Raw genomic sequence first — 25319 nt, forward strand, 5'->3', positions numbered from 1 at the left:
ACCCAGCAAGGACTCGAGAATCTTCAGCTGGAGATTCTTGGTGCTGAAATCATGAAGCAAACAGGCTTAATCTGTTTCTGCTCATAGCACCGATTTTACCGTCATGGACCGAACTGGATCTGCAGAGTGTGAAATTAGATTCAGTGTGTAACTCAGATCAGTAAAAAACAAAAAAAAAAGATCACATCAGAAGGGTTCAATCGAATTGATGTGAAAACAACCTATCAAAAAGATCCTCGTGTTTAGTTTGAAGGTGAAGTGTTTTGTCAGAGTCTCGGTTTCTTTCCCTTCAATGATGATACGATGACGAGTCGGAACAGGACTCAGTCTGGTTCTGGTGGTCACTGGTTCAGATTCACATTCTGTGGTTCTGTTCTGGTTCCTCAGAGCAGGGAGTCCTTTTCAGTTGAAGACATCGAGGCATTTGGTTAGTCTGAGAAGGGTCAAAGCCGTGCAGACACACACATTTACCAGCCAGAAGTAACACACAGCTCTTTCTGGATGCAGATTGTCTGCAGTAATCTGACTGCATGTACACATTTCTGCTTCGTGTGTAACTACACATCCCAGGTCCGACTCTGTGACATAGACATATATTTCACTGTTTCAAGGTGAGATGAGTCTGAACTGCAAGCAGTGGCACAAATGGATGCAGCCATCAACAACTAAATGGGTTCAATGCAAAGTGACAGGTCACAGATCTGCCACACGTTGCTATTTAGAGCGTTGTGAGTTGGTGGGTGATGTTGGAAATGATTAAATATCACGTAGTATTTCTGTAGGAAATGCCCATCCCTAATGAGGTTTTAATGAAAGTCATTGGATACAGGAGGCGTGTCCTGCACATGTTGTGGTTCTTTCACTTGAAGCTCCCTGAAAACGGTTCCTGGGAGAGACGCTCGAGGCACTTTGGATAGAAAAATGATGTTTGAGAAACTGCTGACACTGTTTTTACCGCTCCACATTTCAGGCCTTTGCTACGGTGTTCTGAGGTTCATCATGGAGAGCGGTGCCAAGGGCTGTGAGGTTGTGTTGGGCAAGCTGAGGGGTCCGAGGGCCAAGATCACAAAGTTTGTGCACAGCCTGATGATCCACAGCTGAGACCCCGTCAGGTACTACTTTGACACAGCTGTCCACCACGTCCTGCAGAGGCAGGGTGAGTACAGCTCTAAAAACTAGTTTTTAAATCTCCCGCAGTAAAACCTGAATGGGGAGACGCTGTCTTATTGTCCCAAGAATATATCACAAACTAATCCTGATCCAGTGGTTTAAGCCTGCATAGTGTGGTGATATGCAGCCTCAGACAGCTCCTGCCTCAGTTTCTCTCCCTTCAGTGATGATGCGATAATGAGATGGAGCAGGACTCAGTCTGGCTCTGCTGGTCACTGGTTCAGGTCCACTTTCTGTGTTTCTGCTCCGGTTCCTCAGAGCAGGGAGTCCTTTCCACATGATGACATTGTGCCACTTTTAATCTGAGAAGGGTTGAGACATCAGGACTGTGCTGTAGACACTGTGAATGAACAGGTTACTGAGGTGTCTGAGACTGACTTTAATTCTCTTCTTGTCTTTTCACAGGTTTTCACACCGGATGGAAGTGACATCCTGTGAGTTTTGTGAATGAAAACAATAAAATCTGGAAAATACACTCAAAACACTGAGTGTGGTTTTATTTAAGTCTGAGAAAAGGGTTGGTTCACAATTTGCTCAATTAAAATTAAAGCATATCAAAGCATGTCAGGATAGATGGACCAACACAAAATGCAGGCAAACCTGTACTCAGACTGAACCTGCAGTTTGAAATGCATTTGAACTTTATTCTAAAAAAAAAAAGGTCTTATTTTGGGGACAGTGGGTTCATTTAGCAGCAGAACATCAACATGTACAACAGTTTCTGTGGCGCCCTCTGGTGGGTGTAAGCTGGTATCTACAGTATTTATATGGGCTGCCCTGTGACAGACTGGCCACCTGTCCAGGTGTACCCTGCCTGTCCCCCCATACAACCCTGAAAAGGATAACCGTAAGAAAATGGATGATAAGCCACATAAACAATGTGCAACATGTGGACATTATTTCTTCTGATTGTTTTTTAAATAAATTTCAAGCTTTTATTTTGTTTCATTTGGAGTGCACAGTTGGTTCTCAAACTGTGGTGCAGGTCCCGCTGGAGGGACACAGACCACCAGGTGAAATATGTCAAGCAAATGAAGCGGAAACTGATTTTTGTTGTTCACCTTCCAAGTAAATACATTTGGATGTTTTTGTTAATGACTGATTAAAACTGTTTTGTGGTCCTGAAGTGGACCCACCAGAAAAGGTCTGAGAACCTCAGGAGAACACTTTGTTGTCTTCAAAACTGGAGTACAAATCAAACTTCTGCAGACCAGAAATTTGGAAGCCAACGAGCACAAACCTCATTTTAACAGCTTCACAAAGTGCAGTAAGTTGGAAACTATCACAAAAGAATGGTTACATTTCCTTTGTATATGTGTACATGTGTGCTGTATGTGAGTGAGGACTGTGTTCTCATGCTTTGACTTCAGAAGGTAAGATGTTTCACTCTGCTCCATTTTTCTGGTGCCAGGAATGTCAGAATCACCTGTGTGTGGCAGACTGCAGGTAAAACTGTCATAGTAAGTTTTACACAAGTACCAAGTAATACAAATTCATAAATATAGCCACAAGCAGCAATAATAGGCCCTTGCCAGCCGCCTTGCTGGCCAAAGATTGCAGTTGGTTCCCTTTTTCCCATCTAGCCAAATATAAAGAACTGCAGTGCTTTAATTGCCTGCATTGTGAGGAATCCTCATAGTAATAAATGGTAGCTTTTGGTAATCACTGTGGCAACAGCAAGCAAAATATGACATGGGTGTGATTGACTTTTTCCATCAGGTGGACAAAGAGAAAGTTTGTACTAAATTTCATGCTTGTATGTATGAGAAACCAAATGGTAATTTTTACAGAAATGTCAGGATTTCCCATTGGAATAGAATGGGGCCTTTCTGGTATTGCCACGACAACGCCTTTAGGATTACAACATTTTGGTCTTAAGGTTTTTTATTCGGGATGAGCTGAAGAATGTCTGCCTCGATAATATAATTTTTGGTACAACTTCACATGATCTCTGTGTGGCCAAAATTTAGTGGTTCTATGACCAACTTTATTTTTGCCCCTCCCATAGGAAAACAAAATTAAAATTTTCTAGGGGGGTTGTTTTGCCACTTTTTTGAGTTTTTTAATGGCACCATTAAAAAAATATTTTCAACGGACCTGGCTTGTGCACAAAAATCGGTGAATTTTCGCACATGTCAAAATTGTGTTCATTTACTCATAAATAAATAAGGAAACGCAGACAAGGGTGCTTCTACTCAGTACTGAGCAAAGGGTCTGAATACTTATGACCATTTCAGTGATATTTATGTGATATTTCAGTTTTTCTTTTTTAATAAATTTGCAAAAATTTCTACACTTCTGTTTTTTTCCGTCAAGATGGGGTGCTGAGTGTACATTAATGAAAAATAAAATTAAGTTTTTTGATTTTAGCAAATGGCTGCAATGAAACAAAGAGTGAAAAATTTAAGGGGGTCTAAATACTTTCCATACCCACTGTAGATATACGTTTTTGAGAAGTGTTCGACCCGACCTACCTTGTTTAATCTATTGCATTGCTAGCGAATGCAATAGGCTCCTCACCGAACCCTTCAGGAGGCTCGGGCCTAATAACAGTGAACACATCACTGTCACGGTCCTGGGCTTTGACCAGTGTTTAGTGTTTTGATCCTTAAGTTTAGTTATCATTGATTCTGAGTTCCCTATGGGTTTTGAGTTTCAGGTCATTCCTGGTCAGTCCTGTTCTTAGTTATAGTTAGTATTCCTGTTTCCTTAGCTCTCCTTGTTCCCTGCATCCTGCTCTTCCAGTGCCTGTTTATTTCTCCTTCAGTGTGTCTGCCTCCATCTTGTCAAGTCGCCTTTATTTTGGTCATGTCTGTTCCTTCTATGTTTAGTTTGCACTTCCTATTTATTTTCCTAACCTCCTGTTCCCTGTTTGTCATGTTGAGTTTTGCTTCCTGTGTTTTTATTCAAGTGATTCTGTCCACCTGTTCCCTCCAGCTGTCTCCTGTTGTCCCCCGTCATTCCCTCTGTATATATTGTCTCGTTTCCTCAGTTCTCTGTTGTGTTTGTGTCTCCTGCTGTGTGCCCTTATGCTTTTGCTCTCATTTGCGCTCATGTCCAAGTAAAGTTTTCAGTTGAGTTTGTATCCTGTGCTGCTGGCACCTGTCCAGCTTTGATTATGTATTGCATTCAAGTTATAAAAACTAAATCTTGAATTTAGCTTTTATCCAGCAAGACTGCTTTGGGGTCCTCTGCCTTGCCTGCCACAGCGTTACATGACAATCACTAAATCCAGGATCAATATTAAACAACACTGAAATACCACATTACGCTGTATAAAATATACAAATATGGGAGTAAGTAAACTAATAGTCATTGTTGGTGCAGGTATGTTGTTGCTGTTTCAGCATGAAGTTGTAAAATAAGCATAAAAGGTTTGAGAACGTGGAAAGATGCAGAGTGATGATCGCCTCAGCACTAAAGCCGCAGGTCCGGGTTAGGTATGAAATCAAAGTTGCAGAGTGATTCAAAGGTCAGTGCTAAGTGGCTTAAAATACAAAAAACATTCCTCTGAAAATGATCAAAAACTTACAAACTACGGCTCAACAGCTAATTAGAAGGAAGCCTGGCTCTTTGGAAGCACAATATAAAGACACGAGGGGTGGCTTAAGACTTTTGCACAGTTCTGTATAAAGGGAACAAACAAGGTTCTCGTTTTATTTCAAATACCCTTGAAATTAAATAAAACACTGCACTCACTAAAATAGCCAGCATGAGTTTAATTTGGTCATACAACACCATGACAACACAAAGAGACAAAACATTTGTTGCAGTTTCTTTTTGCATCATCTCCAAATGTCACTCATCATCATAACTTCTCAGATATGTTTCTCGAGCTCTATAGTCACTCTATTTGTGATTCTTAAATTTGCCTGCCATGGTTTTCCTTCATGATCCTTTCATATTGGATTCCTGATGCCGACAAACTAAACAGAAACGTGGTGTATGCTGTGCAGTGCAGCGAGGAGTGCTCCGACCTCTAGTGGAGAAACCTAACAGCCTCTTCACAAATGCATGTCACAGCATAGAAGAGCCACCTCGGCAGCACTGGACTCAGAGAGGATGCTAAAGCTCATGTTTACAATAAGAGAAGGAAAAGAGGCCGTCTGTCCACTGTGACTGACCGTCACTGAACAGAGGTGGTGGTTTACCACACCGGCTGTCCCCATTTACAATGCAGTCCTGAGCTCCCTTCACAGGCACTTCAACCCCCCCACTCACGCCTTTCTTCAGGTGACCTCAGTAGGTTAGATGATAGAGTGGGCCGAAGTCTCACAGTGGTTTCACCTGGTTTCTTCAAGAAGTCCAGGTGCCTCCAGAGACTACATTGCGCAGATGACTGAGAACCCACACAGACATTTGTCATTATCAGGTAATGATACACCTGATAATGACAAATGTCATTATCAGGTGTGACGACAGCCACACTGTCCAGCAGGGGGCGCTGTGGGTGTAACATTGTTTCCAAACCTTGACAGGATTCAGACACACCTGCTTCACACGTTTTAGTGTTTCACAAAACCTCACTTTAATTAAACACAAAACTCACAAAACAAACCTATTACCTTATATAGACTATTTTACCTTATATGGAATATAATACTGTGGCCCCGGAAGTGGTTTGACATGAAACTCTGCACACGTGTATATGTACAAGTATATGAGCCAGACGAGCAATATGTTGAGAATTTCATGTCATCTACCAAGGATGATTTTTTAGATCATTTTTTTATATGCTGTTATTCTGTTAAACTTGCACAAATTGAGCAGAACTGTCCTTTAATCTGCCTGCTGCTGGGTTGTTCTACTCTTCTCAGCTTTCCAGGGACCAGCCTCAGTTTTACACACTGAAATTTATCCAAAAAGATCGCTAAATCTTTTAGAAGTGTGAACTGAAAATAAATATGGCAAGAGTCCCATTACTGATTTGTGTCCTTCAGCGCGGTTTGCACAAACGTTTCACAATTCCCCCTGCGTGACACACATGGTACAGCCCCCTGTGTTTATGTTTACATGTTATGATCTTCATCGTAATTTAATGTGGTTGTTGACACCTGAAGGATAGTTATTACATAAAACATTTTATTAACTTAATTACAAATGGAAGTAACAAAAGCCAAAAAGTGGCCACATGCTTTATTTTCTATTTATTGTTTACAATAAGCTACTACTTTATTTTTAGTACTTAAAACACCACAAAAATAATTTTATCTCACTGGTGGCTTATGTGTAACAAAAAACGAGATTTAAGAAATGTAGTGGATTATCTGCTTGGTTTATGTCGCAATATATTTGCATCAGATTTCAAGAATGATTGTATAAGAAAGCAGACAGCATGAAGGCATGTATGACTGTAAATGTGTGATTGTGATCCAGCAGAAAGGCTTTTAAAATGCACACAAAATGCTTTTTTTTCTTTATGTTCTTGTAATTCCTTGTTGGTGGTCTCCTGATACTCACTCTTCACTTTGGTCACACCTTTGGTGACATTCCCATTTTAATCCAGTCTGTCCGGAGTTATAGGACTGTTCTAATTTGTGCATACATGGAAAACTGGAGGTGGGAAACAGCAGCAGGACCTAGCCTTTTGGAACAGACCAGAAAAACTGTCACTACAGCTGAAGTGTTGTAGGCCTACCTGAAGCTGATACAAAGATGTGGACAAGGACATTTGTTAAAAGATGACAATTATACTTAATACTTCATAGAAATTTGGTGTTTCAGTTTTATTCATTTTAGTTTGGGGTTCCATTAGTTTACATCATACCCAGGAGGTGGCACTATGTTTCTTTGCTACAAAAGAGCATTTTATGCATAACAATATCTCCACATGAATAACAAGTGAAGGTGAAAGTGAGTAAATAGAAAAAAAGAGACCTATCTGATCGTAGCTTTCTTAATTAATCAAACTCAATAAAGATGTGACAGTGAAGGGAAAATAAAATCTTTTAATATTACCACACCCATCATAACACAGCATTAACATCATTACATTTTTCATTTAATCGTGAGAATTTACATAACTTGTGCTGCTGCCTTTGAATAATTCAGCAGAGCACCAAGTTTCTTATACTTGACATTTCCAAAATTATTCCCCATCTCCTCCGTTTGGCTACAGTGCCATGAAACACCCTCACCACTAAAGTCATGTAAACCAAATACATATCATGAGAATATTCATGTGGATAATAGAAGTATATGTGCCGTATGATGCTCATAATGCCCTCTAAGTATTGAATATGGTGTGTTTATGATGATCTTTAAAGAATTAGAATAAACAGTCTGTATCTTAAGTTCATTAAATGCGTTTTATCAAAATAGTAGATAAAGTACTATTACTCACACGACTACTTACTTTGCAGAGCCTGCTGTACTGCAGTACTCTCAGTGTTTATTCACTCAGGGACGGGATTTTAATGTAATACACACCAAGAGCACTAGAGAAAAAATTCTAAACTAATTTAAAAAAGTAAAGAAATAAGATTCATTAACCCTTTCTGTCCCAGCACTACCACATGAGAAGCAGCGTCAGTGATAATCCGATTAACCAGCCTGACTGACCCTCAGTAGATTTCCTAAAGTGTTCCAGACTACTTAAGTACAAAATTACAGCTCTTGTTTTTGAGTATTTCCACTTCTAAACACACTTTTTACTTGTTGCTTCCCAAGACAGTGATGAATATTTTACTACATTAATCCAAAAGTTTTACTTACCAGATATTCCAGAAAGTAAGCTTTTAACATACCAAATATGAGAAGGATAAAATAAAATACTCTTAACCAAACAGGTAATACGGCTAATAAGAACTGAACACTTCCAGCTGATCGATTCAAACTGCCTGAACAAAACAAGCTTCGGGACAATTTCATATTAGCCTCTGAGCGTTTGTGGCAGCTTTAAATGAATCAAAAGATGATTCTGCCAATCCTTAAAGAAAAATCATCATCAGTTATTATGTGAATTTTACTGTGACAGTAAAATTTTGCTTAAACAGAAATGGTTCAATAATCACTGGGCACCAGAGGGGCTGGTTTGGTTTTCATTCTGCACTTTTGCATCTATCGTTTCCAATAACATTTCTCAAAGCGGGGTCTTTGGTAGTATTTAGTATCTTTATTTATATTATTTCATAACAGAGCTGTGTACTTCTACCACTGATACTTTATCCATCACCTTGTTGCTGGTGCTGATTTGGACTTCTCTGCCAGAAGGTGACCAGATATGGAGGACATCTAAGAACTGTGTCCCCCAGGGCATCTTCCTGGGTGGCAACCTGGACGCAGAACGACGTCCCGGCATTCTGCGTGCTGAAATGTCGCGTGACCTCGTAACGAAGGCCGCAGCTCTCTGCGATTGTGGTAGGGCTGCTATGGGAGTGCAGTGGGGTGACCGCAGGAGCAGTGGCTTTGACCTCCAACTGATCATGTCCCACTGCAGATATATCCACAGGTAACACCACGTAGGCATGCAAAAAGCTCTCTCCAATGTTGCACTTGAGCTCAGTAGGCCAGCAGTATTCCCCGAGGTCTCCTGGGAAAGGAAACTAGTTTATAAAGGCTGATACACAAAGCGGCTCATTACACGTGCAACCTAAAACAGGTCAATGGAACCGAATCAGGAATTATTTGTAGAGCACAGCCTCAGATTTGATTTTGCAAGAAAGAGTTTGAGGTGTCGCTTTGTGGCTCCTTACCTTCTGTGGAGTCTGATAGCCGGATATTATGATTTTCCTGAAGCTGCAGTTTTTTGATGTACGTCATCCCAGTACACTCCATTAAACACTCACTTGGTTTTTTCCACGTGCTGGGTATAGGCTTGATCAGTCTCTCTTTTTCTAAACATTCAATTGCATCGACAGCCAGCAGCATTGGCAACAATGTGCCAAAAGACACCCACACACCGATATATCCTGGCATTCTGTCCAATACTAGTGATACTAATACTAATACTAACTACAGGCCTGAAGCTTCATAGACTTCAACCTGAGAATCATATGTAAAGATTTCACTGCAGCCAGGAAAGGATTGCATGCAGCTAAAACATTAGCAGAGGCTCCTCAGAGGTACGCAACATGTTGCTCTCCACCACACCAACACAGAGTTTTATGGAGTGCAGTGCCAACTTTTCTTCATCTATTTCCCTCCCACTTGAATTAACAACAGCTCTGTGGCAGGCAGTAACTCATGAAGGGCTGGTATTAAAAATGTTAGTTTAGAGAACAGAATAAGGAATCCGTTCTTATATGTTGTACTTTTATTTCTTGTGTTTTATTGGGAAGCATTTTGCGATTTTTGCAATATAAATACATTTTATTTATTTAATACCAGCTGACAGGAAAAAAAAATCTGTTGATTTCAATCATTTATTATTATAATAAGCAAGAATTTATTGAATGGTATAAATGATCAGGATGGCAAAACATTACTTGAAACATGTGAAGTAACTTTGAGTATATAAAAGAAATCACAACTGAGAACTGTCACCAGCCTGTGGAAATAATCAACAAAGCATAAGAATTAAAAACACGCAAGTTCTTCAGTGTAAATGTGGAAAAAAACACGGATGATATCATATCAAGATATTGTTTTTCAAATCTTCACATAAAAAAATAAATAAATAAAAGCTCAGAACTAAAAATCTGGAGTTTTTTAATTGGCTGAATTTAAATATATCAAAAAAAAAAATCAGATGTGTACAGATGTGTCCTCCTGTGGTAAAGCATGTCAGCCATATAACCAGTAAACTGTTTAATTATCTAATGTTAAAGTCTCTGTTCTGGGGTTACAGTGCAGCATTGTTCTGTTTGTCTTCTGCTTTCAGCTGAAACATGAAAATATAGCATATAACCAATGGAAGGTAATTTTATATCACAGCACAGATCTCCATACTCAGGAGAATTTAAGAAAATTTATCTGGTGAGCATAAAATGATCTCTTTGTGCAATACAACCTCTGTTTATCTGTGAAGATTAAATCTGAATTCTTTTCCACAGACGGAGATGAGGACGGGTCATTTTACACATCAGAGCAGATCCAGATCCTGCTGTCAGAGTGCATCTGGCTCCAGTCTCACATTTCTGGAGGGAACACTCAGTTACAGCTATTAATAGAAGCCTGCCCACATGAGATTTATGTAAAGCTAAACTGTGAGCATTAATCATGCATGTGTCAGCTGGACTCCACTTTGGTGCCCGAGAACTGCAGAAATGCATTCTTTGTCATAACTGGTGAGTTAAACAGACCAAGATATTGTGTGGCATTACAATGCAATATTGTGTAATTAATGTCAAATCAGTTTTATCATTTGATCACAACGGGCCAGCTTTATGATTGGCTGTCTCAAAAAATAAAATAAAATAAGAAGTCTGCTTTGGCTCAGAGGAGCTGCAGAAAAGCAAAGCTGAGACTTTTTTGGATTCCTGCAGCCACTGCTGAATACACACTGTATTTTAAAAGAGAGTGACAGCCTACAAAAGCAGTGTTTCTGTGAGGAGCTGTGTTTTTTGATCCTTTAGGTGTGTGTGTGTGTGTGTGTGTGTGTGTGTGTGTGTGTGTGTGTGTGTGTGTGTGTGTGTGTGTGTGTGTGTGTGTGTGTGTGTGTATTAGCCAGACACTCAAAGCAAACTGCAGCCTACTCCTTGCCGGGCTCTTGGGAGTGGGCCGTTCCACAGCCACAGCTGAGGGTCAGCTGCATGGAGGAAATGACAGCAGTGCCGGTTTCATCCATGTACACAATGGGCACCACTTCCTGAGAGGTTGGCTCACAACATGGCACCTGGTCCTGGGAAAAGATAGAGAGAGCATATTATCATGATTATACTTAAGCATATTTGATTTATTTATTGTTGCCATGCTTTAGTGAAAAATATAATCATTTAGAGTACTGTGATAAAAACATCAGGTGTGTTGGTTCACACCAAAGAAAGCAAGAGCAGCATCAGGACTAACAAAAGTAATTTAAACTAATGCTTAGAAAAATTAAAAGCTAATAAAAAAAACACAAAAGTGAGCTTTAAAAAATACAAGAAAGGTTGTGCATCGAATTTGATGTAAGTATTAACAGATTTAATATTGAATGTAATTTCATGTATAGCTTTTACAAGATGGCATAAACAAACTAACAAACTAGACTAATTCACACTGTTGGTGATGAAGAAAATTTAAATGCATTATTAATTAAACTTCTATGAACTAAGAAAGAAAAATGAACTCCCATCTGCTTTTTCTTTTTCTTTACAATGATTTCTCATCTTGAGAAATAATCCAGCTTTTATTTTCACAGTTATACAACGCTGTGTTTCCATAATGCTCTCCTGCGGTCATGTTTGGTGTGTGCTTGATCAGCATTGTGGAATGCCTTTGATTGTTTTTGGTAAAGTTCATTTATGTTGGCAGGAAGAAGAAGAACACGCGCTTATCTACAGGCAGCTGTTTCACCTCCAGAGCACACCAAGGTGAGACACACGCTGTTCTTTGGCAGCGTGGTAGAAAATAACAAAGCACATTATAAGTCTAAGCACTGCACTATTCACACACACACACCTGTGAGAATTTCCCATGTGACCTTAACTGAGGATTAGTTGTTAGGAATAAAGCACCACATATAAATATCTGTGTGTAAATGTGGGTCAGAAAACTAAATGAGTGAATTATGATGCTGTAGAAATGTCTTGGAGAACTATACCTGTGTGTTGGCACCCCGAGCACTGAACTGGTAGGATGGACACTGTACAGTGTCTGTGGGAGAGTTACAGGGTGCACACTGAACAAAGGTAAGACTCAAAGGATGGATCACCCAGCTGTCCCAGCCCAGATCTGCCAAATAAAACACTGGATTACTGCACTGAAAAATGTCATTATATAAATGTTACACATAAAAATCACACATATTGTTGCATACCCTTCATGAAGATCTCTGAGGCCACGGAACAACACTTCAGGTTTGCACTGTTTCCATTATCAGCTGATGCAGAGTAGCTCGGGACTGCCGGGGCTGGAAGGAGATGTAAAGACACTGGTGTTGACTGCCAGTAAGGGCTAGGTTTAGGCTGGTACAGCTGGATGTATATATAATTTTTTTAATTAATTTATTTTTTTACATACCTGCTGTGTGTCTGGCTGTGTGAGAAAGGATGCTGAAGGTTCGGTTCCATTGCTCTCTGACGCTGTCCACCGCCCCATCAGGCAGCCTCGGCTCAGTCTGCAAGTTCAGAAGTCCGAGGAGGCTCTTCCTGACAGACTGCCATGACTCACTTTGGCACCTGAATCCATGCAATATTATATTGGAAGAAAATCAGGGAAAGATTTCACCATATAAGCAAACTGTATCGTGTTTTCACCACATTCAAGGAGAAAGTAGTTCGCTCCTTCTCTGTTTCAGGAAGGGGCAGATATGGTTTTAACAAAGCTCTTAACACCCTCAGTGAACTGTGGTAGCAGTTTGCAGATGTTTGGCTGAGTGAGAGAAGTGTGATTGATTTCATCACTGAAGCTTGGACAGAACAGTCTGTTTGTCTCTGCGGAGCTTTCCTGAAAACCATTTGAGAAACATGACCCTGAATCACACAATGAAGTTACTATGTAACCCATGTGGCCTCACCACACATGCATCGGTACACATTTCACTCTGATTTCTGAACAATACCGAGAAAGGCTCTACACAGATACATAAAACTGTGCCTGCTTGTTGTGCAGATATTGATACTGACCTGTGGGCTGAGACAGGAGAGTTAGCAGCAGCTGCAGGTTCCTCCCTGGATGGATGCAAGACAAATGCCATCATCATGGAGGAGCCCAGAAGGAATGTCATGACAATGAATGCAAAGGACATGGCGGATGAGCAGAAAGGTCAGCCTATAGAGGAACTGCTTTTCACGTAAGACTGGCTGTTGCGGTTGGTGCCGTACGTCTGCTTGGAGGAGGAGATAGGAGCGACAAAACTGGGATGCTGCCCTAGGTCCGGGTCTGGGAACCACGGTTTTTATCTGCTTGTACCCCAACGTGGCCTTGAGATAGTTAACATTGTTGCGTTGTCCCTTTATCTGTGTGAAAGAAGGAAGGAAAAGGAGGAAGATGAACAGGTGGAGAAAGAAGGAGAGGTCATGAATGCAGGCAAAAAAAAAAAAACAAAAAGAAAACTGAGGACTGAGAGGTGGAAAGCTAAAAGAAAGCATGTAAAGATGCTACAGTGTGTAATGCCTGAGCACAACACTAGTGTGTGAATTTACATTTAAAGTTGGTCTTTCCAATTTTTGTTATTCTCATAGGGGACAGAAAATTAGGAACACCTGGATGTAAAGCAGTCCACCTTATCAGTGAAACACTTAATTTAATAAACAGAACAAATTCCTAAAGGTAGCAAAAATGCAGACCCAGAGCAGGTGTGGTGGTTCCATTAGACCGTGCAGGTGTACCTAATATAATGGATACTGAACTTGTTCCAACTGCTCGTTTTTGCCATACGTCTGACCTTTGGCCATGTTGACCGGGTGACACACCAACAGGCCACAGCCCATAATCATGGGAAACACACAGCTGGCTTTCAATGTCAGACCAACAAACTGTAACAAACTAACATTTATTTCTGCATACGGGTGATTATCAGTTTGTATCACACCTCACATTTTTGGGCATCACATCAAAGTCAGAAATGTGCCCTGATGAACACAACGATATTTTTCCCTGCAGCTGTTTTACAAGGACAGGAAGAGGGAAGAAATGTAACACAAAGCAACAGTGATTGTTGCAGGTGATGTTAATATGTGAAAAAGGAGCTTTCACAGTTCTGTGGGCCATACAAGGTCAGAGACTCGCATGGAATGGTAGCTTCAGCTCCTCAGTCCTTAGCTGACCTAAAAACTAAATTCGTGCCAGCCAAACTTTCTCATGAGGCCCAAAATGGATCTCTTATCTGCAGCCATGGATACCAAACCATAATTCTTCCACGCTTGCCAAAAGAATTCCTGCTGCAAGCTGCGGCTCGCATTGTTTTCTATTGCAGCTGGTGTACCAGGTCTTATATGTGACACAAAGCACTTGGCCTTGAAGCATTTATCAATCAGTGTACGGTTCAATATATTTACGTGTATGTATGCATCTCGTACTGTGTCGCAAAATTAACCTGAAAATAAGAAAGGGCAAATCGATGCCTTTGTGGCAGCTAATTATGCACATTTATTTATGATCTAGCTTTTGCTGTTAGTTTTAGTTTGTCTACTGACAATAAGAATTATTATTTACTTACTTTACAGTCAGTTTGTGCTGGTTTGTGTCGATAAAACTATCGTTTGTGCTGCTTTCGTTTTTGAGTTATTAAAAATTATTTTTTAGGTCATCCAAAGGTCAGCTCTATCAGCTCTGATCTCCATCCCCTACACTGACAGCATACAGGCTGTAGAAATGTTGGATTCAGTGAATGAATCTCAGCATCAGCAGCTTTGATTCAGACTCATCTCTGCTGCACTGATGTAACCTGTAACTCTGACCATGAACACAGCCTCTGTGCAGCAACACAGAGCTTTACTGTAAATACAGTACAACAAGCTAACATGTTTATTATGTACTAAACTGCAGTATTTTCATACAATCTTTGAATTACACAGTTAGCATACTTCAGTTTGTTTTGCAGTCATTTTTTATTCTAACCTCTCTTCTTCCTCTCCTGTCCAGTTTCTCCATCTCTGAGTGAACTTCTCTCTCTTTGCTCTCTCTGAAATACAGCAGCTCTTCTTTTAGCTAGCAGACACACTGTGTGACAAACTGCACACACTTTGTGTGTTTGCAAATATTTGTTGAGCATTTAGAAACGTTGCATTTACCTGACACATGTTACTTACATGTAATTTGGACATATGCCCAATACATCTAATAAATCATACTTCGTGTATTTTACAAATGAGGGAATACGGCTTAGAACATTCTTTTTTAATACTGGCAAAGTTTTTTTATAACACTGAAAAATAATATAATTATATGGCCCACCTTGCCATCATTGACGATGACGAGAAGGAAGTTGATCATGTGGCAGATCCTGACATTGTCCCACCCACCTAAAACCAGCACATCTCAGGCCCAAGTGACATGGGAGCAGTGATGTTGTAATGTTCTAAAATACATGCTTCTTTCACTATATATTTGTTTTTCTTGTATTTTTTTATATATACACTTCTTGGATTTTATTTATTTATTTATTTTTTTAAACCACAGATGGGCAAGGAACCAAATATGGTAGCTTCATCGACTTTGATTTTCTACATGAAAATGAAACATTTTGAAAAAATATCACAACAGTAATTAAGTTTTATTATGTCCCCCAATAACACTGAATGGCTGAAATTCTGAATTTCAAAGTATTAACTGAGTGCCCTATAAAGGGTTATTCATATTCTCTTAACATCATAATTCCTTTCAGCTGATATTAAACGTGGATGCATCCAGTGGAGCTTTGTCTGTAAATTATTCATGCGGCTTTACTTGTACAGGTGTTAAGACTCAAAACAAAATGTCTCTCCAGGTTTGGTGCAGAATAACTTTTCTGACTGCAAAGCTGTTATCTTGTACTGAAGGTTTTACTTCTTATGCTGTATTTTATCGTTTTGGTCATAAAATCACTTATGAGGTGAAGCTGCTTCATGCAGTCCAAACAATGCAGGTCACAATAGGTGTGTGTGTGTGTGTGTGTGTGTGTGTGTGTGTGTGTGTGTGTGTGTGTGTGTGTGTGTGTGTGTGTGTGTGTGTGTGTGTGTGTGTGTGTGATTATCATAATGCACATGGAGTTCAGCCCTCGCTGATCTCTTGTGATCCTGTTAATAAAAAACTGAGTGGAGTCAACTGATCCAAGATTACTGAAAGAATCTGTGAATTAAATAAAAACTTCATATCCTTCAGCATTTGTTGAAATTCTAGTCTGTTTAAGATTTTACTGATACACACCACATATGGGCATCACAATGGCATGGTGGTTAGCACTGCTGCCTCACAGAGAGGTCTGGGTTCGAATCCACCATGGCCGGTGCCTTTCTTTTCCACTGACCGGGTGCCGGTGCTGTGTGGAGTTGAACATGCAAACTGTGTGGTGTTTGCATGGTCTCTCCGTGTCTGTGTGGGTTTTCTCCCACAGTCCAAAGACATGCAGTTAGTGGGGTTAGGTTAAATGGTGATTTTAAGTTGCCCATAGGTGTGAATGTGAGTGTCAATGGTTGTCTGTCTTTCTGTGTTAGCCCTGTGACAGGCTGGCGGCCTGTACATGGTGTATCCTGCCTCCCACTCTATGACAGCTGTGATAAGCTGTTTGTAGCTTTGGAGGCCAGGCTCAGTGAATTGAAACCACTGAAAATCCTGTAGCTAGCCAGGCCCCTGTTGTCAATGTGGACAAAGGTAGCTTAGCCACCGATAGCTCTCATGCAGCAGATTATCTGGAGCACCTTTGAAATCAGGCTGGCTGAGGGACTGTGAGGAGGAAGTGTAGCCCTATACAGAAGCCCCTGGTACACCTCCACCATGTCACTAATTTTTTTCCCCACTCTGCGACACACCCATTGAGGAGCAAACTCAGAAACAAGAAGCTAAAGACACCAGCACCCATAGATGATTGCCTTCCAGGGGGCAGAGGAAGTGACATAGAAGGAAATTTGAATCTCCTGGCTAAGGATACATGTAGATTTGATAAAATAACAATTCATAGGCAGTAAACCTGGTCTTGGAGAGAGGGCATCCATCCCACTTTGGGTGTAGCAGCTCCCATGTCTAGAAATCTGGCCACATTTATTAACAACCCCCCCACAAGAAAATGTGACTACCCATGGTTGAGACCAAAGTTGCAGAGTTTCAGTCTTACACGCCTCTCTGCAGCTTCTCTCCTGCACCGCCCCCAAACCCCATACCCACAGAGACAGTGCCTGCTCCCAAACCACCAAAAAATAAACCAAAATCCAACAAAAAAACTTCTCAAAGAACAATGTAGCATCCTCAACTCCACCAAACAGTAAAACAACTGAATGTTGTTGTTTAATTAATTAATGCTTCTATCTTAAATAGGATCAGTCTATCTTTGTTAGTTGGCTGTGTACCACAGGCCTTTGAGGTGGCTGTAATTAGACCATTACTGAAAAAGCCATCACCTGACCCAGCTGTCTTAGCTAATTATAGGCCAATCTCCAACCTTCCTTTTCTCTCAAAGATTCTTGAAAGAGTAGTTGTAAAACAGCTAACTGATCATCTGCAGAGGAACGGTTTATTTGAAGAGTTTCAGTCAGGTTTCAGAATTCATCACAGTACAGAAACAGCATTAGTGAATGTTACAAATGATCTTCTTATGGCCTCTGACAGTGGACTCATCTCTGTGCTTTCCTGCTAGACCTCAGTGCATCATTTGATACTATTGACCATAACATTTTATTACAGCGATTAGAGCATGCTATAGGTATTATTTGCATGTCTGCAATATTTCTAAAATTAGAAACATCCTTTCTCAGAGTGATGCTGAAAAGCTAATCCATGCATTTATTACTTCTAGGCTGGACTATTGTAATTCATTATTATCAGGCTGTCCTAAAAGCTCAGTGTCAGTGTGTGAGTGAAAGTGTTTGTGTTTTGGGTGTTTATCATGAAACCCCCAGGAGCCTGAGACAGACAGAGAAAGACCCAGGGGACCCGGGCTCGTCCGCAGCCCACTGGGAGCTCAGAAGACCTGTGGCCACACATCACGATGGCATCCGCAGAAGAGGAAGGAGGGAGAGGCCCCAGACAGAGCCCCCCCAGTCAAAGGTCAGAGGGCCTGGCTGCTCTAGTCTGTAAAGTATCCTTGGGTAAGCTGGTCTCCCCCCTCTATTAAGCGCTGTCTGCAGTATGTTTCGCATCTTGTTATTCAGCCTTGCATTTTGAAACATATTGCTTTACTATTATTTGCCCTTGTTAAAGTGCTACCTCTTAAGTTTCCCTTTCTTGCTGCATTAAATGTTGCCACACGCCTCCCGACCCTGTCAAGCCTAATGAAAAATGACCATCTTTCAAAAGCTGGTCATTAAACTCTCCTTATTTTGAATGTGTTGAAATACATTGCAGGAATGTCCTCTTTGATGTCTGCTTCTGAGACAAGATGTCATGCGAGTCATTCATCAGTGTATGAAGTCGTTTTGTGATCCCAGCCAGCAGCACTGACTTTGACTAACAGTTGTACAACAAGGAAGTGGTGGGAGATGTCTGCAACTCAAGGACTCCCCTCATTCATACGTAAGACGTCTCCCACTGTGACTTCTAGTGTGTGTGTGTGTGTGTGTGTGTGTGTGTGAGAGAGAGAGAGAGAGGCTTGTAATATATTGTGAGGACATAAATGTCCATCCATCCAATTTCTTCAGCTTATACAATTCTGGGTTGGGGGGATGGGGGTGGAGCCTATTCCAGCTACCTTAGGGCGAGAGGTGGACAGGTCATCAGTTTATCGCAGGGCTAACACAGAGAGACAAACGCCCATTCACACTCACATTCTCAACTATGGCCAATTTAGAATGAACCTAACCCCACTAACTGCATGTCTTTGGACTGTGGGAGGAAGCCGGAGTACCCGGAGAAAACCCACGCAGACTCCACACAGAAAGGCCCGGACCAGATGGTCATGTTACTGAATGTGGAAATAAATGTAAATATTAAATTTTACCATAAACATCCGGTTTAAGGATAGGATCAGATAAAGTAGGTCTCTAAATCAAACCCCAGTTTAGATACCGTCTGTCCCTTAAACAGACTGCATAAAGACCCTCAGACAGGCTGACGTAAATGAAGGCGTGATGTGGCTGACTCCACTGGTTGCAAAAGAAATGTATACTTGGAAAAAAATTATAAAAAAAACAACTTCATGCAAATATTTTCCTAATGACTTTATGTTTTCAGCTGTCAGTTATAGGTCATATTTAATAGAGCATAATATTAATTTCTTAAATTATGGTCTTTGCAGCACATTGACAATAAAGCAGGGTAACATGTAGGGCAGGGATACCTTATGACCAACAAATGTCCTGATTTTATCTGTCAGGTGCACCGCTCACTTCTCACTTCCAGTTTTAAAAACCAAAGATGGCAACTAATAACCAAATTTGAAACTACAAATCACTGGATGGCTTTATGATATCTCCATCTTTTATATACAGTTCATGTTCCCACACTTTGTCAGCTTGAAACTAAATAAATGAATAAATAAACCTGTATCCAGGTCATTCCTTTGTAATTTTTTTAAAAATTTGTTTTCCCTTCTATTATCACCTCCTGATGCCTCAGAATTATCCGGTGACCCTGTGGTGGGTCTGAACTCTGTGCCAAGAACTGGATTAAACTAAAGTCATTTAAATTTAAAAACTAGCAGAAAAGGGGTGTGTATGTACTTATGTATTTGCAGTCTAGTACAATTTTGTGTTTCCACAGGGCTGGCCAACAATAACACATGTATAGAATAACATCAGAGCTATCTCCTTTTTTTTTTTTTTTTTCCCGTGTTGCCTTTGTTAGATGCAGAGTGAAGAGAGAGATTTAGGTGAAGACACGCAGGAAGATCAGATGTGAGCCAGGACCATCCACAGCACAGGTATGTGGCATACATGGTCACCTGCAAATCCTCTGAGTCAGCCTGGCGCCCACATCAGTTACCTTTTATATGTGTATGTGCATGTGGCAACAATCTGTAAATTATAGCATTCCAGCCCTGAGAAGCTGAGACGTGCTGAAAATTTAAGACCTGATGTCAAGATTGTTGCAGTGTTGTTGAGACCTGTAGAGCATCTTATGCAACACTTTGCCTCATATTTGGGATATATGGGCTTAAAAGGCTCTGAAATTTGTAGCAGTATGAAGCAATTACATTCTCACTGATGTATTCAGGACTTTTACATAAGTAAAGTAAGTAAATAGTAATTCTTATTGTCAGTAGACAAACTAAAACTAACAGCAAAAGCTAGATCATAAATAAATGTGCATAATTAGCTGCCACAAAGGCATCGATTTGCCCTTTCTTATTTTCAGGTTAATTTTGCGACACAGTACGAGATGCATACATACACGTAAATATATTGAACCGTACACTGATTGATAAATGCTTCAAGGCCAAGTGCTTTGTGTCACATATAAGACCTGGTACACCAGCTGCAATAGAAAACAATGCGAGCCGCAGCTTGCAGCAGGAATTCTTTTGGCAAGCGTGGAAGAATTATGGTTTGGTATCCATGGCTGCAGATAAGAGATCCATTTTGGGCCTCATGAGAAAGTTTGGCTGGACCGAATTTAGTTTTTAGGTCAGCTAAGGACTGAGGAGCTGAAGCTACCATTCCATGCGAGTCTCTGACCTTGTATGGCCCACAGAACTGTGAAAGCTCCTTTTTCACATATTAACATCACCTGCAACAATCACTGTTGCTTTGTGTTACATTTCTTCCCTCTTCCTGTCCTTGTAAAACAGCTGCAGGGAAAAATATCGTTGTGTTCATCAGGGCACATTTCTGACTTTGATGTGATGCCCAAAAATGTGAGGTGTGATACAAACTGATAATCACCCGTATGCAGAAATAAATGTTAGTTTGTTACAGTTTGTTGGTCTGACATTGAAAGCCAGCTGTGTGTTTCCCATGATTATGGGCTGTGGCCTGTTGGTGTGTCACCCGGTCAACATGGCCAAAGGTCAGACGTATGGCAAAAACGAGCAGTTGGAACAAGTTCAGTATCCATTATATTAGGTACACCTGCACGGTCTAATGGAACCACCACACCTGCTCTGGGTCTGCATTTTTGCTACCTTTAGGAATTTGTTCTGTTTATTAAATTAAGTGTTTCACTGATAAGGTCATTATTGGACTGCTTTACATCCAGGTGTTCCTAATTTTCTGTCCCCTATGAGAATAACAAAAAATTGGAAAGACCAACTTTAAATGTAAATTCACACACTAGTGTTGTGCTCAGGCATTACACACTGTAGCATCTTTACATGCTTTCTTTTAGCTTTCCACCTCTCAGTCCTCAGTTTTCTTTTTGTTTTTTTTTTTTGCCTGCATTCATGACCTCTCCTTCTTTCTCCACCTGTTCATCTTCCTCCTTTTCCTTCCTTCTTTCACACAGATAAAGGGACAACGCAACAATGTTAACTATCTCAAGGCCACGTTGGGGTACAAGCAGATAAAAACCGTGGTTCCCAGACCCGGACCTAGGGCAGCATCCCAGTTTTTGTCGCTCCTATCTCCTCCTCCAAGCAGACGTACGGCACCAACCGCAACAGCCAGTCTTACGTGAAAAGCAGTTCCTCTATAGGCTGACCTTTCTGCTCATCCGCCATGTCCTTTGCATTCATTGTCATGACATTCCTTCTGGGCTCCTCCATGATGATGGCATTTGTCTTGCATCCATCCAGGGAGGAACCTGTAGCTGCTGCTAACTCTCCTGTCTCAGCCCACAGGTCAGTATCAATATCTGCACAACAAGCAGGCACAGTTTTATGTATCTGTGTAGAGCCTTTCTCGGTATTGTTCAGAAATCAGAGTGAAATGTGTACCGATGCATGTGTGGTGAGGCCACATGGGTTACATAGTAACTTCATTGTGTGATTCAGGGTCATGTTTCTCAAATGGTTTTCAGGAAAGCTCCGCAGAGACAAACAGACTGTTCTGTCCAAGCTTCAGTGATGAAATCAATCACACTTCTCTCACTCAGCCAAACATCTGCAAACTGCTACCACAGTTCACTGAGGGTGTTTAGAGCTTTGTTAAAACCATATCTGCCCCTTCCTGAAACAGAGAAGGAGCGAACTACTTTCTCCTTGAATGTGGTGAAAACACGATACAGTTTGCTTATATGGTGAAATCTTTCCCTGATTTTCTTCCAATATAATATTGCATGGATTCAGGTGCCAAAGTGAGTCATGGCAGTCTGTCAGGAAGAGCCTCCTCGGACTTCTGAACTTGCAGACTGAGCCGAGGCTGCCTGATGGGGCGGTGGACAGCGTCAGAGAGCAATGGAACCGAACCTTCAGCATCCTTTCTCACACAGCCAGACACACAGCAGGTATGTAAAAAAATAAATTAATTAAAAAAATTATATATACATCCAGCTGTACCAGCCTAAACCTAGCCCTTACTGGCAGTCAACACCAGTGTCTTTACATCTCCTTCCAGCCCCGGCAGTCCCGAGCTACTCTGCATCAGCTGATAATGGAAACAGTGCAAGCCTGAAGTGTTGTTCCGTGGCCTCAGAGATCTTCATGAAGGGTATGCAACAATATGTGTGATTTTTATGTGTAACATTTATATAATGACATTTTTCAGTGCAGTAATCCAGTGTTTTATTTGGCAGATCTGGGCTGGGACAGCTGGGTGATCCATCCTTTGAGTCTTACCTTTGTTCAGTGTGCACCCTGTAACTCTCCCACAGACACTGTACAGTGTCCATCCTACCAGTTCAGTGCTCGGGGTGCCAACACACAGGTATAGTTCTCCAAGACATTTCTACAGCATCATAATTCACTCATTTAGTTTTCTGACCCACATTTACACACAGATATTTATATGTGGTGCTTTATTCCTAACAACTAATCCTCAGTTAAGGTCACATGGGAAATTCTCACAGGTGTGTGTGTGTGAATAGTGCAGTGCTTAGACTTATAATGTGCTTTGTTATTTTCTACCACGCTGCCAAAGAACAGCGTGTGTCTCACCTTGGTGTGCTCTGGAGGTGAAACAGCTGCCTGTAGATAAGCGCGTGTTCTTCTTCTTCCTGCCAACATAAATGAACTTTACCAAAAACAATCAAAGGCATTCCACAATGCTGATCAAGCACACACCAAACATGACCGCAGGAGAGCATTATGGAAACACAGCGTTGTATAACTGTGAAAATAAAAGCTGGATTATTTCTCAAGATGAGAAATCATTGTAAAGAAAAAGAAAAAGCAGATGGGAGTTCATTTTTCTTTCTTAGTTCATAGAAGTTTAATTAATAATGCATTTAAATTTTCTTCATCACCAACAGTGTGAATTAGTCTAGTTTGTTAGTTTGTTTATGCCATCTTGTAAAAGCTATACATGAAATTACATTCAATATTAAATCTGTTAATACTTACATCAAATTCGATGCACAACCTTTCTTGTATTTTTTAAAGCTCACTTTTGTGTTTTTTTTTATTAGCTTTTAATTTTTCTAAGCATTAGTTTAAATTACTTTTGTTAGTCCTGATGCTGCTCTTGCTTTCTTTGGTGTGAACCAACACACCTGATGTTTTTATCACAGTACTCTAAATGATTATATTTTTCACTAAAGCATGGCAACAATAAATAAATCAAATATGCTTAAGTATAATCATGATAATATGCTCTCTCTATCTTTTCCCAGGACCAGGTGCCATGTTGTGAGCCAACCTCTCAGGAAGTGGTGCCCATTGTGTACATGGATGAAACCGGCACTGCTGTCATTTCCTCCATGCAGCTGACCCTCAGCTGTGGCTGTGGAACGGCCCACTCCCAAGAGCCCGGCAAGGAGTAGGCTGCAGTTTGCTTTGAGTGTCTGGCTAATACACACACACACACACACACACCTAAAGGATCAAAAAACACAGCTCCTCACAGAAACACTGCTTTTGTAGGCTGTCACTCTCTTTTAAAATACAGTGTGTATTCAGCAGTGGCTGCAGGAACCCAAAAAAGTCTCAGCTTTGCTTTTCTGCAGCTCCTCTGAGCCAAAGCAGACTTCTTATTTTATTTTATTTTTTGAGACAGCCAATCATAAAGCTGGCCCGTTGTGATCAAATGATAAAACTGATTTGACATTAATTACACAATATTGCATTGTAATGCCACACAATATCTTGGTCTGTTTAACTCACCAGTTATGACAAAGAATGCATTTCTGCAGTTCTCGGGCACCAAAGTGGAGTCCAGCTGACACATGCATGATTAATGCTCACAGTTTAGCTTTACATAAATCTCATGTGGGCAGGCTTCTATTAATAGCTGTAACTGAGTGTTCCCTCCAGAAATGTGAGACTGGAGCCAGATGCACTCTGACAGCAGGATCTGGATCTGCTCTGATGTGTAAAATGACCCGTCCTCATCTCCGTCTGTGGAAAAGAATTCAGATTTAATCTTCACAGATAAACAGAGGTTGTATTGCACAAAGAGATCATTTTATGCTCACCAGATAAATTTTCTTAAATTCTCCTGAGTATGGAGATCTGTGCTGTGATATAAAATTACCTTCCATTGGTTATATGCTATATTTTCATGTTTCAGCTGAAAGCAGAAGACAAACAGAACAATGCTGCACTGTAACCCCAGAACAGAGACTTTAACATTAGATAATTAAACAGTTTACTGGTTATATGGCTGACATGCTTTACCACAGGAGGACACATCTGTACACATCTGATTTTTTTTTTTTTTGATATATTTAAATTCAGCCAATTAAAAAACTCCAGATTTTTAGTTCTGAGCTTTTATTTATTTATTTTTTTATGTGAAGATTTGAAAAACAATATCTTGATATGATATCATCCATGTTTTTTTCCACATTTACACTGAAGAACTTGCGTGTTTTTAATTCTTATGCTTTGTTGATTATTTCCACAGGCTGGTGACAGTTCTCAGTTGTGATTTCTTTTATATACTCAAAGTTACTTCACATGTTTCAAGTAATGTTTTGCCATCCTGATCATTTATACCATTCAATAAATTCTTGCTTATTATAATAATAAATGATTGAAATCAACAGATTTTTTTTTCCTGTCAGCTGGTATTAAATAAATAAAATGTATTTATATTGCAAAAATCGCAAAATGCTTCCCAATAAAACACAAGAAATAAAAGTACAACATATAAGAATGTATTCCTTATTCTGTTCTCTAAACTAACATTTTTAATACCAGCCCTTCATGAGTTACTGCCTGCCACAGAGCTGTTGTTAATTCAAGTGGGAGGGAAATAGATGAAGAAAAGTTGGCACTGCACTCCATAAAACTCTGTGTTGGTGTGGTGGAGAGCAACATGTTGCGTACCTCTGAGGAGCCTCTGCTAATGTTTTAGCTGCATGCAATCCTTTCCTGGCTGCAGTGAAATCTTTACATATGATTCTCAGGTTGAAGTCTATGAAGCTTCAGGCCTGTAGTTAGTATTAGTATTAGTATCACTAGT

At 40.4% G+C, this 25319-nt stretch overlaps 2 protein-coding genes, 1 non-coding gene and 1 pseudogene across 5 annotated transcripts; 2 read left to right on the plus strand and 2 right to left on the minus strand.

Moving 5' to 3' along the window:
- LOC115790082 (zinc finger MYM-type protein 1-like) overlaps positions 1 to 25319 on the minus strand; it is a 68556-nt pseudogene that overhangs the window by 20102 nt on the left and 23135 nt on the right.
- Positions 288 to 442, plus strand: LOC115791358 (small nucleolar RNA SNORD15). The gene has a single exon (XR_004020901.1). It is a non-coding gene; the product is annotated as a small nucleolar RNA SNORD15 (small nucleolar RNA).
- On the minus strand, positions 9440 to 13103 carry LOC115790019 (nodal homolog 4-A-like). 3 transcript variants are annotated; one of them, XM_030743659.1, is made up of 6 exons: positions 12879 to 13103; positions 12274 to 12431; positions 12071 to 12163; positions 11855 to 11985; positions 10772 to 10951; positions 9440 to 10719 (listed from the first exon to the last, which is right to left on the minus strand). In XM_030743659.1, the coding sequence occupies exons 1-5, from the start codon at positions 12998 to 13000 to the stop codon at positions 10802 to 10804; spliced, it is 654 nt and encodes a 217-aa protein (XP_030599519.1). In that variant the 5' UTR covers positions 13001 to 13103; the 3' UTR covers positions 9440 to 10719; positions 10772 to 10801. The 3 variants fall into 3 exon arrangements, with proteins under 3 accessions (XP_030599519.1, XP_030599520.1, XP_030599518.1); XM_030743660.1 differs by having other exon boundaries at positions 9440 to 10733; XM_030743658.1 differs by lacking the exon at positions 9440 to 10719 and having other exon boundaries at positions 10733 to 10951.
- Positions 21341 to 24966, plus strand: LOC115790018 (nodal homolog 4-A-like). Its single transcript, XM_030743657.1, has 5 exons — positions 21341 to 21598; positions 22046 to 22203; positions 22314 to 22406; positions 22492 to 22622; positions 23527 to 24966. The coding sequence occupies exons 1-5, from the start codon at positions 21477 to 21479 to the stop codon at positions 23674 to 23676; spliced, it is 654 nt and encodes a 217-aa protein (XP_030599517.1). The 5' UTR covers positions 21341 to 21476; the 3' UTR covers positions 23677 to 24966.

This window comes from Archocentrus centrarchus, chromosome 13, assembly GCF_007364275.1.
Source record: "Archocentrus centrarchus isolate MPI-CPG fArcCen1 chromosome 13, fArcCen1, whole genome shotgun sequence".
NCBI classification, from domain to species: domain Eukaryota; kingdom Metazoa; phylum Chordata; class Actinopteri; order Cichliformes; family Cichlidae; genus Archocentrus; species Archocentrus centrarchus.